Raw genomic sequence first — 13,197 nt, 5'->3', positions numbered from 1 at the left:
CATCTCCTCCTGTATATAGTATATACCAGTGTGTCATCTCCTCCTGTATATAGTATATACCAGTGTGTCATCTCCCCTGTATATAGTATATACCTGTATGTCATCTCCTCCTGTATATTAGTATATACCTGTGTGTCATCTCCCCTGTATATAGTATATATCTGTATGTCATCTCCTCCTATATTAGACCTTGTTCACACGTTTTTGGTCAGTATTTTTACCTCAGTATTTGTAAGCTAAATTAGCAGCCTGATAAATCTCCAGCCAACAGGAAGCCCTCCCCCCTGGCAGTATATATTAGCTCACACATACACATAATAGACAGGTCATGTGACTGACAGCTGCCGTATTTCCTATATGGTACATTTGTTGCTCTTGTAGTTTGTCTGCTTATTAATCAGATTTTTATTTTTGAAGGATAATACCAGACTTGTGTGTGTTTTGGGGCGAGTTTCATGTGTCAAGTTGTGTGTGTTGAGTTGCATGTGGCGACGTGCATGTAGCGACTTTTGTGAGAGGAGTTGTGTGGCGACATGCGTGTAGCAACTTTTTGTGTGTCGTGTTGCATGTGACAGGTTAGTGTAGCAAGTTGTGTGCAGCAAGTTTTGCGCGTGGCGAGTTTTATGTGTGGTGCGTTTTGAGTATGTGCAAGTTTTGTGTGAGGCAACTTTTGCATGTGTTGCAACTTTTGTGCATGTGGCAATTTTTCCGTGTGTGGCGAGTTTTCCATGAGGCGAGTTTTGCACGTGTGGAGAGTTTTGCGTGAGCCTAGTTTTGCATGTGGCGAGTTTTGCGCGTGGCGAGTTTTGAGCGGCGACTTTTGTGTTTCGACTTTTATGTGGCGAGGTTGGTGTGTGTGTGGTGAAATGTGTGCCGAGGGTGGTATATGTGTTCAAGCACGTGGTAGTGTGTGGCGCATTTTGTGTGTGTGTTCATATCCCCGTGTGTGGTGAGTATCCCATGTCGGGGCCCCACCTTAGCAACTGTACGGTATGTACTCTTTGGCGCCATCGCTCTCACTCTAAGTCCCCCTTGTTCACATCTGGCAGCTGTCAATTTGCCTCCAACACTTTTCCTTTCACTTTTTCCCCCATTATGTAGATAGGGGCAAAATTGTTTGGTGAATTGGAACGCGCGGGGTTAAAATTTAGCCTCACAACATAGCCTATGACGCTCTCGGGGTCCAGACGTGTAACTGTGCAAAATTTTGTGGCTGTAGCTGCGACGGTGCAGATGCCAATCCCAGACACACACATTCAGCTTTATATATTAGGGTGGTTTCACACTTGCGTTTTTGTCTGCAGCGTTTTTTGCACAAAAAAAGCATGCGTTTTTTCCCTATATTTAACATTGAAAACGCATGCTTTTTTTGTGCATGCGTTTTTTGGACACATAAAAACGCATGCGTTTTCATGCGTTTTTTTGGGCCAAAAAATACATTGGAGTCAATGGAAACGCATGCGTTTTTTTGTGCATGCGTTTGTTTGCGTTAAAAACGCATGCGTTTTTATATTAAAAAAACAGAAAACACACTGATATGCCACCCTCCACCATAAAGGTGATCCTAACCCTAAAGGGATCCTAACCCTAACCCTACAGGGATTCTAACCCTACCTCTAACCCTAAAGGGATCCTAACCCTACCCCTAACCCTAAAGGGATCCTAACCCTAACCCTACCCCTAACCATAATGGGATTAGGGTTAGGGATATGGGTAGGGTTAGGATCCCTTTAGGGTTAGGATCCCTTTAGGGTTAGGGTTAGGATCCCGTTAGGGTTAGGATCCCTTTAGGGTTAGGATCCCTTTAGGGTTAGGATCCCTTTAGGGTTAGGATCCCTTTAGGGTTAGGGTTAGGATCCCCTTTATCACCTTTATGGTGGAGGGTGGCATATCAGTGTGTTTTCTGTTTTTTTTTTTTTTTAAATAAAAACGCATGCGTTTTTTTGTGCATGCGTTTTTTTTCCAAACGCATGCGTTTAAAAACGCAAGTGTGAAACCAGCCTTAGATGTGCTTATGATCTGGCAGTGGTCACATGAAGATTTACAGTCATTTGTTAATGAGCTAAATTTGAACAATCTCAATATCAGATTGATATATAAAACCAGCAGACATCTAATTGAATTCTTGGATATCTGCACACAGGCTGATGACTTGGGTTACAATAAAATGGATCTTTTTCTAAAGAAAATTTCCGTTAAAGGGAATTTGTAACCCCAAAATTCTGACATATTTATGATGTTTAATTAACACTATGAATACATACTTCTCTAAATGTACATGCTGACTACATGTGTTTATTGATAACTATCTTGCTGCTATTATATGGACTATTTCTCTGTAATTTATAGGCTATTTTTTCATATACTGGATTGATGTGCTACTTTGTGATATTCCCGTTTCTCGCTACAATATGTTGTTACTAAAGTTGGTTTCCAGGATCACCCACCTTTGTCCATCTTTGGTGCTCTACCTTTTTAGAGAGTTTTATTATTTCTCTTTGTGAATAAAGTTTATTATGCTTTGCTATATTCTTTGCATTTAGTTTTTTGGTGTCATATTTTTGATAGTCATATTAGGTGTATTTATATTTACCAAAAGGTGCATAACATTTTGAAAAATCCTGTATGTACACAGTGCAACCAAATTTACAGGCCTAAAGACTGTAAGCTTAAGGCTATGTGCATACGTCTGGAATTTCCGAGGCAATTCCGGAACTCCCTGCAGCGGGAAATACACATACGGAATTGCGTATTCGCACTAAACACTAGCGTTTTCCAAGCGATCTGCAGTGTGACCAACTTTTTACTACTGATGCTTCCTATGCAACATCAATAGTAAAAAGATCTAATGTTAAAAAAAAAAATAAAAAAAATAAATAAAAATTGTTATTCTCACCTTCCGATGGCCCCCGATCTCCTCAGCGGTGCACGCGGCAGCTTCCGTTCCCAGGGATGCTTTGCACAAAGGACCTTTGTGACGTCACAGTCGTGTGACCGCGAAGTCATCCCAGGTCCTTCGCGCAATGCATCCCTGGGAACGGAAGCCGCCGCATGCACCGCTGAGAGGCGGAAGGACTCTGGGGGCCATAAGAAGGTAAGTATATCCCTATTTTTTATTTTAATTCTTTTTTTATTTTTAACAGGTATATGGTTCCCAGCCCGTGGAGGAGAGTCCCTGGGTACCATCCGTACACGATCTGCTTACTTTGCGCATGGTGGGCATAGCCACATGCGAAATGTAAGCAGAACAATGCATTCTTATGTGTGCGGAATCGCCGCGATTCTGCAAAATTAATGAACATGCTGCGTATTTTTCCGGAATGCGTTTCCGCTCCGGAAAAAAAACGCAGCATGTGCACAAAAAAAAATGCGGAATGCATTCTAATAATAGGATGCTTAATGTAAGCGGGTTTTTTTTAGCAGTTTTATCGCATTTTTATAGCGGAAAACCGCTGAAAAAGGCGAAAAATCCTAAACGTGTGCACACAGCCTAAAGGTCTCTATGACAATGCTGTGAATGATAGGGATCACAACAAGAAATGATCTCAGGACCACCACTTTAAATAAATTGTCAAAGAATAAAAGTCAGACACCAAGAAACAATTGTAACAATGTGTACCACCACAATAATTCTCAGACAAACCAAAAACATGTCACACATGGCCTACATTGAAGTCATGTGCGAATTACATCCTGCAGGCAAAAATACATCCATTTTGGACTCTTTTTTTTTTTTCTTTCGAGCAATGTTGCCATGATGTCCCCACTGACAATCAATACATAAAAATCTCACAATGCAGCAATGTGATGTTCATCCTGTGCGACTTGTGCTTAAAATGGATTTGCCCCCAATTTTTGTTTGCGCAGGAATCTTAAAGGGAACCCATCACCCCCAAAATCGAAGATGAGATAAGCCCACCGGCATCAGGGGCTTATCTACAGCATTCTGTAATACTGTAGATAAGCCCCCTGATGTATTTTCTTACGATGACGTCCTCTTCTGGTCTTCACGCTGTGGCTCCGGTGCAGGCATACTTTGTCTTCCCTGTTGAGGGCAGAGCAAAGTACTGCAGTGCGCAGGCGCCAGGAAAGGTCAGTGAGGCCCAGCGTTTACGCACTGCAGTACTTTGCTCTGGCCTCAACAGGGAAGACAAAGTATGCCTGCACCGGAGCTGCAGAGTTTAGACAAGAGGATGTCATCGTATGAAGATGGGAGGCCCCGGACCGCCCCCCCAGGTGAGTATAATCTAACCTCTTTTTCTCATCTTTCAGGTTACATCGGTGGCTTATCTACAGCATTACAGAATGCTGTAGATAAGCCCCTGATGCCGGTGGGCGTAGCTCATCTTTGATTTTGGGGGTGACAGGTTCCCTTTAAGAACGTGCAGGTTTGAATTACTCTAGTATAGAAATTATGGACATGGAAAAGCATGCTCCAGGCAGACTGAGCTCTGGAGGACTGTGTTGTATGGACACGTATGAGACATTCCAGACATGCAGTGATATTCACTTGTATATCATAGTAAGGTACATAGATAACGTCTCTATCATGTATACACTGTCTGCGTAATGACCATGTCAAGAACCCACCATTTATTCACAAAGTCTTGGAATTCAGCACCAAACACTCCACTGGGCAATTTAGGAGGTGGCTGTAAGCGGAGGAAATAAAGACAAAAGGTGCATAGTTATATAATCTGCAGTAGAACCATGATAAAGATACATCAGCAAAACATTATAGGGTCTGTGCCAAGTTTGATATTAATTTCCCGATCACTGGGGGTCTGACTGCTATGATCCCGAATTGTGCAAAGAGCCATGTGTGGTTAGAGATACTCGCCATCTTTTCTGCTTGTTTTACTTCTCTACAGCAAATGATTTCAAGTTGTAGGTCCAACTTGACAGCTGTCCTAAATACATATTACAATAGGTGAACACCTGAGACTAATTCATACTGGATACATTACTTCTAAATGCTACAGATACTCAAATATAGGTAAGGGGAATACATAGGAGCCATCTGCAAATAGGGGGGTGTAAGAATTCGCTTGGAAGGTTACCTCGTTCACTATATAATCCAGTAACTCAAAAATGGCCATGGGAGGTCGGCTGTCTGGACCAAAGGCTGCAACAAAACAAGAAGAACCTTATAAATCATGATACAGGATCGACACACAGTGTATAGTAGAAAAAGGCAAGTATGGTACAATGACACAAAGTATGCTGTACAGGTATTTGTTGGTGACAGGTTAGGGCAAAATGATTCCGTCCATCTCAATATATGTTGGAAAACCACAATCCAACCGCTGGTCAGTGATCAGCACCAGATCACTGACATGCACTGACCAGCGCTTGGATTGTGGTTTTCCAACATATATTGAGATGGACGGAATCATTTTGCCCTAACCTGTCACCAACAAATACCCGACAAAAGATTATTTTTCCTTTCTCCGAATTAACACTGGAAATCAATAAATTGGATTAGGTGGATGTGCTTTTCCCAACTCAATTGTATAAGGGTATGTGCACACCTTAAAGGGAACCTGTCAGCAGGATTGTGCTCAGTAACCTACAGACAGTGTCAGGTCAGCACAGCTATACTGATTACAATGATACCTGGTGATGAAATACGTTTTGTGGTTGTTGTTTAATCTTTATTTTCAGTTGGAGTTAATGATATGCTCGTGCTCTGGGGTGGCCTGTGGGGGTCTTCATGTGGTTCTCTGATTAGCTATGGCTTATGACAGATCACTGATCCCTCCCTGACCTGCCCCCTATTTTACATGCTTTATATCTCATTGTTTGAAAACAAAAAATTACATTCATCGTGCAGGAGCCGATACAGATGATCGTGCAGGTACTATACAGATGATCAGGTTTTTAAATACATCAGATAGGGATTATATAAATTAGATAGGACTGCTCTATTATGGGTATACCTTGGCGACTGGTGGAGCAGCTTAACATACATTTTTTTGCAAAAAAAAAAAAAAAAAAAACTTATTAACTAAATACCCTGTATTTTTTTCATTTTTTGACTAGTACTTGCTTATTTACTGTGACTTTTTTTTTTTACAACAGAGTATTTTTGACCTCTCTGTGCGTTTGTGTCTTCAGGAGCCGGCGCTGTAGCCTGATACTATCCATATTTTTATTTGATGTTGTCGTATAAAATTTCTTGAGAAAAAAAAATCTTAAATCAAAATGGCGCTGTAGCATCATTCAGAACACGATAGATGCTTATGAGCAGCCGCCATTTTGCTCAAAAAAAATAATTTGGCTCCATCAAAATGGCGATGGCACAGTAACATCTATTGCGTTCCGAATGATGCTACTGCACAGGCGCAGCAGCCGGCGCCATTCTGATTAAGATTTTTTTTTTCTTCAAAAAATTTATGTGACAAAATCCAATGAAAATATGGACATTATAGATCGTATCACATTACAGCGCAGGCGCTGCTGCCGGCATTATGAATTTTTTTTTGTTTTCAAAACAATAAGATATACAGTATATAAAATAGGGGGCAGGTCAGTGAGGGATCAGTGACCTGTCAGCAGTCTGCATTATGAATATATAAATCAGAGCACCACATAAAGACCCCCCACAGGCCGCCCAGACCACAAGCATATCATTAACTGAAAATAAAGATTAAAAAACATCAAGACAGATTTCATCAACCAAGGTATCATTGTAATCAGTATATCGGCGCTGACCTGACACTGTCTGTAGATTACTGAGGAAAAACACTGGATAAAATAGGCGGCTTTTTTTCTGTAATTTTAACATGCGTTACTATGAGTGAAATCTGCAGCAAAAACACTTAAAGAATTGACAACCTGCAGATTTAAATATGCAAGTCACAAATAAGCAACGTGTGCATGAGACTTCAGGATTCTCGTTCACTTTGCTGGCATCAGGAAACCCTTCAGGTTTTGTGACAAATCTGGGCAGAAAAAAGTAAACTACAGCGACTCTTCAACGTCTGCACTGGCCCTTATTACCCGCTCATCCAATTAATTCAAAATTAATGCTTCTCAAGTACCTGAATGGAGTAGAACTTTTGGAGGCGAAAGCCACTCAGAAGATGCACCAAATTTATTAAATGGCATGCACGTCCTAATGAATCTGGCGCATTGTACTCCAGCGGCTCTTTATGGCTGGCATGTGCTACGCTAGGCTTAACGAATGGGCCCCATAGTGTCCATCAGTCCATGCTGTGGACTATCTACAGTCTATACATGGCAATAATACTCTTTGTATACTTATTAGCACAGGCCCCGACTCCCAGGTATCTATATAGGAGTACTCAGCCTCTTTGTATTGCTTATGTTATACACAGGAGGGATTGCAACAAAATGCAAAGCAGCTGGAAGGATTAATCGGCACTAGAGGGATTTTACCCTTATTTGTATTAGATCCATTTAGTAATCTGGATGAAGATCCAATTACTGCTTTACATTAAAGTCCATTTAAATTGCAAGATGATCATGAACGAGTGTTCCTAGGAACGCTTGTTTTACGATAATCGTGAAGCGTAAACAAGACTGCTGTTCGTCGGGTGAAAATCTTTTCGTTTGCACAAAAGATCGTCATTCTTTGCAGCAAATTGTGCTGCTGGAAATAATGGCAGCCTATACGCACTGAGCGGTTATAGACAAGTCAGTATGCATCTAAAGCATGGCAGCCCTGTGTAAACAGGCTACAAAATGATCACCGACCAGCAACCAGTCGTTTAATGCTGTGATCGCGCAATGTACATAGACCCATAGGCCACGTTAACACGTTCAGTATTTGTAGCCAAAACCAGGAGTGGGTGATAAATACAGAAGTGGTGCATATGTTTATATTATACTTTTCCTCTGATTGTTCCACTCCTGGTTTTGGCTTACAAATATGGATATGTGAACTGAACATGTCCTTCGGGTGATTCTGAGCAGATAAAAAAAAAAGAAAAAAAAAAAAGAGCAGGAACCACTAAGAGCAATACTCACAACTGATAGGGCGTCCTGGTGGTCTTGGACGAGGAGTCATATCTGAAGATGCGGGGTCTCCTTCAACGGAACAGCCAAAAATTAGCTCCAACTCCTTGGCATCAGGAGGTGGAATTGGATATCGCCCAATCGCCATTTCCACCAGTGAGAGCCCCATGCTCCAGATGTCAGACTGCACCGAGTAGTGTGTGCCTTGTAGTCGCTCCGGCTTGATTAAGAGAACACAGATGAAGTTGAGGCTAGTTTTATTTTAATTGTGCACATATTTTTGCAACTTTTTTATTGCTCTAAAGCAGTCAAAATAAAAACATGAACTTTACCAATTGTGTTGTATCTGCATCTCTCTCACTAAATTTTTCCAGGTACATGGCATTAAACGTGTTAATAGACCTTTACGTGGTGGGGATACCAGACGATTTCTTCTCACACGGGAAGCTTTTTGGATTTATTACCTTAACACCCGTTTCCCTACAGGTCTTAACAAGCGTAATGAACTTATGTATCACTATTGATGTTACATTCATTGTTGTTAATATGTTTTTAATTTCTTGATATTCTTGATATATTTGCTGTTTTTATTATTCAGTATTATTTTTTCTACATGCATATTTGTAATATGATTGCTATTTATCTCTATTTAGTTACTTACCATGATCCTTTTTACACCTGAAGGACCTTTGAAGTTATCATGTGATCGCCTATTTGGCTCTCATTGGTCCATGGGATCTATATAGTGTGCAATGGACTCTATGTATATAGCTTTGAAAAAGATCTAGTGATCGAAACGCGTCGCTCTTGTCTTGTTGTGCCTCTGGAGAGCACATTCCCACTGCTTTTATATTGGCAAAATTAAGTTTCAAGCCTGAATTTTAAAGATATGGAACTGGAACAAGTTTTTTTCTTTTTGTCTTCTCCTGTGACTACGCGAATCAGTGTGGAGTTCCGTGCACCTGCGGTGGTTACTCGGTGAGCTGGCTTTAGTATTTTCTATTTGTTCTCTGCATCTCTCATGCAGACTTATGCACATTCTGAGTTTAAATTAAACACAAACCATTTTGTGGTCAGATCCTAAAGTTACACAGCTCCCTCTGCCGTCTTGCCCCTGACTTGTCTGTTGGGCGCACAAATGATGAGCGTAACATATGAACCCTATAAAGGAACCTGTCGTATAAACTACATAGTCTGATCATCCTGCAGCATGCTATACAACAAAACCAGGTGAGAGGATTGAGATCTAGGTGTATGTGCTCATTCCAGACTTAGGAGTCCAAAAGGCAGAGTCACTCAATGATTGACAGCCTTCCGTGTATCAGCAAGCATACAGCCATAAAGGTCAGCCACTGATTAGGACCACCCATCAGACTCCTATTCCCAAAATAAGCATCGATTTACATGGATAAATTACAAGTTACACTAAATATTTTCCCACAGCACTACATATTTTGTTCTGTTCTATAACATGGTACAGGAAAATCAGACTATACGTATAAAGTTGTCCAGTCTTAACTTCTAGGTTAAGACTGGACAACCCCTTTAATGTGATAGGTTCCCTTTAAACATCTGTATGTACATTAAAAATACTGCATTCATGAAAACATCCTTTTTGCAAATAAATCTATGTCCTTAATCAACAGGAGCAAGATCTGCTATAATTTAGAAGTTCATAGTTTTATCATCTTACTAAGTATCAACATTTTTCAACTTTAAGTCTCTATTTTGCATATATACCAAATGCAGCAAATAGCACGTAACTGGAGCAGGGCTTAATGTCTTACCTGTTCCTGATCTATGTTACTGGCTCCTCTGAAAAAAAATCCAATCGGGGAGCTCCTACTTTTCTCTAACAGACTTTGAGAAATTGTGGCTATAGCTTCTGTATGTTGGGAAAGAATAGGTTCATGGGAAATGCAAAAGTAGTCAACAATTTTGGGCAGGTTCCGGTGTTCTGGACAGCTCATGACCAGGTTCTTATAATTCCCGGTTAGGAAACACGGTCTTGTGTATTACATGCATGAAAACCATAAAGAGTACAGTCCGATAGTCATCCAACAATCAGGACCAACAAGTGTAGATGTGTGCATTGTACTCTGTGTCCATATAACCATCCTTTAAGAAATGGAACTCAGACCAGTTCATGCTGCTTCAGAGAATGGTGCAATGTCTATATACCGTATATACTCGAGTATAAGCTGAGATTTTCAGCCCAAATTTTGGGGCTAAAAGTGCCCCTCTCGGCTTATACTCGAGTCATGGTCAGCGGGTGAGGGGGAGAGAGGACTGTCGTATAATCACCTGCTCCTGGCGCTGTCCCCTGCATGTCCCATGGTCTTCGAGTGCCGCAGCTCTTCCTCTGTTCAGCGGTCACGTGGTACCGCTCATTAAAGTAATGAATATGGACCCCACTCCCATAGGGGTGGAGCCGCATATTCATTCCTGTAATGAGCAGTACCAGTGACAGTTGACAGAGGAAGAAGCTGCAGTGCCCGGAGACCATCTGTCCGGGAGGAGCCAGTGACCGCGCTGGAGCAGGTGAGTATTTCATATTTACCTGTCCGCGTTCCACCTGCCAGGCGCCGCTCCGTCTTCCCGTCCTCTTGCTGTGACTGTTCAGGTCAGAGGGCGCGATGACGTTTTAGTGTGCGCGCCGCCCTCTGCCTGAACAGTCACTGCAGAGAGACGGGATGCTGAGGAGCAGCGGGCAGCGACGAGAGGAGAGTATGTCATTTTTTTTTATTGCAGCAGCAGCATTATATGTGGCACAGCTTTATATGGAGCATCTATGGAGCAATAATGAACGGTATGGAGCATTATATGTGGCACAGCTTTATACAGAGCATCTTATGTGGCAATAATAAACGGTATGGAGCATTATATGTGGCACAGCTTTATGTGGAGCATCTATGGGGCAATAATGAACGGTATGGAGCATTATATGTGGCACAGCTTTATATGGAGCATCTATGGGGCAATAATGAACGGTATGGAGCATTATATGTGGCACAGCTTTATATGGAGCATCTATGGGGCAATAATGAACTGCATGGAGCATTATATGGGGTATCTATGGGGCCATAATGAACTGCATGGAGCATTATATGGGGCCATAAAGAACTGTATGGAGCATTATATGGGGCCATAAAGAACTGTATGGAGCATTATATGGGGCCATAAAGAACTGTATGGAGCATTATATGGGGCATCTATGGGGCCATAATGAACTGCATGGAGCATTATATGGAGCATCTATGGGGCCATAAAGAACTGCATGGAACATTATATGGGCAGCGACGAGAGGCGAGTATGTCATTTTTTTTATTGCAGCAGCATTATATGTGGCACAGCTGTATATGGAGCATCTATGGGGCAATAATGAACAGTATGGAGCAATATACAGTATGTGGCACAGCTTTATATGGAGCATCTATGGGGCAATAATGAACGGTATGGAGCATTATATGTGGCACAGCTTTATATGGAGCATCTATGGGGCAATAATGAACTGTATGGAGCATTATATGGGCATCTATGGGGCCATAAAGAACTGCATGGAGCATTATATGGGGCATCTATGGGGCCATAATGAACTGCATGGAGCATTCTATGGGGCCATAATGAACTGCATGGAGCATTATATGGGCATCTATAGGGCCATAATGAACTGCATGGAGCATTCTATGGGGCCATAATGAACTGCATGGAGCACTATATGGGGCATCTATGGGGCCATAAAGAACTGTATGGAGCATTATATGGGGCATCTATGGGGCCATAATGAACTGCATGGAGCATTATATAGGGCATCTATGGGGCCATAAAGAACTGCATGGAGCATTATATGGGGCATATTTATATATATGGAGCATCTTATGGGGCCATAAAGAACTGTATGGAGCATTATATGGGGCTCCTGATTCAATATGGATATACAAAAACACAACCTCCTGATGTCTGAATTAATTTTACTCTTAATGGTATCTATTTTTATTTTTGGCATTTACCGGTAGCTGCTGCATTTTCCACCCTAGGCTTATATTCGAGTCAACAAGTTTTCCCAGTTTTTTGTTGCAAAATTAGGGGGGGGGGTTGGCTTATACTCGAGTATATACGGTATTTAGGGCACAGGTAGCAAGCGCCATTATTTTCCCTTATGCCACTTTAGAAGATTTCCAGTGTTGATGATTACGATGAATCTTCAGGATACCTCATCCAGATCAGATCATGGAGGTCTGGCACTCAGCAGCCCCACCGATCAGCTGCTCTCCGCTCCGGCAGCAGGTGGATATACACAGTTGCACAGCGCCACCAACTGTACAGTGGCTGCTCCGGAGCGCTGTGGATCATCCCCTTTTCACATGAATTAGAGCTGATCTGCAGCACCCAGGAGCAGCCACTACACTATTGATGTTTTGCTCTTCAACGGTTTACATCCAGATGAGGCCATGAACAGCTGATCGGTGGGGTTGCCAGATGTCGAACCCCTACCGCTCTCATACTGATCACCTGTTATGATAAATCATCAATATCACAATCGCGAAATACCCCTTTAAATGTGCCTGAAAATACAGCATATTGTACAAGCGTTTACCATAAAACCTTGGAGGACTTCTGCCGCAAAGTGTTAATCTGTATTCTGCAATATATCAGAATGTCTCTGGGAGACATAATGCAAATGGCGTACACCCACCCCACCCCCACATGAACGGGAGAGCTGCTATTACACACACGCATACACACAAGCTCAGTGTGGGAGGACGTTTCTTATACTCCATCTGCTGCGAGACACAAAATATGAGCAAATGGGCTCCAGTACGCCACCAGAAAATGACATAACGCACATATGTAACAGCGCTATTTGGATGGTACGGGCAGCGATGGGACTGAAAAGCCCATATATCAAATGAGACATTGATACTCACAGACATATATGATCTGGTCCCCACAAAAGAATTTGCCATGGAGTCGATGAGTTGGCCGCTGACCCCAAAATCGCACAGTTTAATTTCACCTCTGGAGTTCACAAGAATATTAGATGGCTTCACGTCTACAAGAGAGTAAAAGGAGAATTAGGGAGAGCAGAGGAACAGTAATATGCCGTATAGCTGGCGGAGGCAGGGAGCAGACAGCTGTAAGGGGGCTGCCAGAGCCGGCTCCCTCCTCGCCATGCAGAATTCAGGGTATTGTCTCCTAACAATACCTCTCAGTTAC

The 13,197-nt window shown here is 42.1% G+C and overlaps 1 protein-coding gene across 1 annotated transcript in view; it reads right to left on the bottom strand.

Annotated features, from left to right (window-relative positions):
- The window catches only part of MAP2K1 (mitogen-activated protein kinase kinase 1), a 92,003-nt gene that overhangs the window by 16,270 nt on the left and 62,536 nt on the right, over positions 1-13,197 (bottom strand). Inside the window, exons 6-9 of the mRNA XM_069766394.1 lie at positions 12,909-13,033; positions 7,993-8,200; positions 5,061-5,125; positions 4,591-4,652 (exon numbers count right to left, since the gene is read on the bottom strand). Of these exons, the coding sequence (XP_069622495.1) occupies positions 4,591-4,652; positions 5,061-5,125; positions 7,993-8,200; positions 12,909-13,033 (460 nt within the window). The remainder of the gene's footprint in view (positions 1-4,590; positions 4,653-5,060; positions 5,126-7,992; positions 8,201-12,908; positions 13,034-13,197) is intronic.

Source organism: Ranitomeya imitator, chromosome 4 (genome assembly GCF_032444005.1).
Source record: "Ranitomeya imitator isolate aRanImi1 chromosome 4, aRanImi1.pri, whole genome shotgun sequence".
Taxonomy (NCBI): Eukaryota; Metazoa; Chordata; class Amphibia; order Anura; family Dendrobatidae; genus Ranitomeya; species Ranitomeya imitator.
The sequence above is the reverse complement of the archived record's forward strand: the minus strand, read 5'-3'. Positions and strand labels throughout refer to the sequence as shown.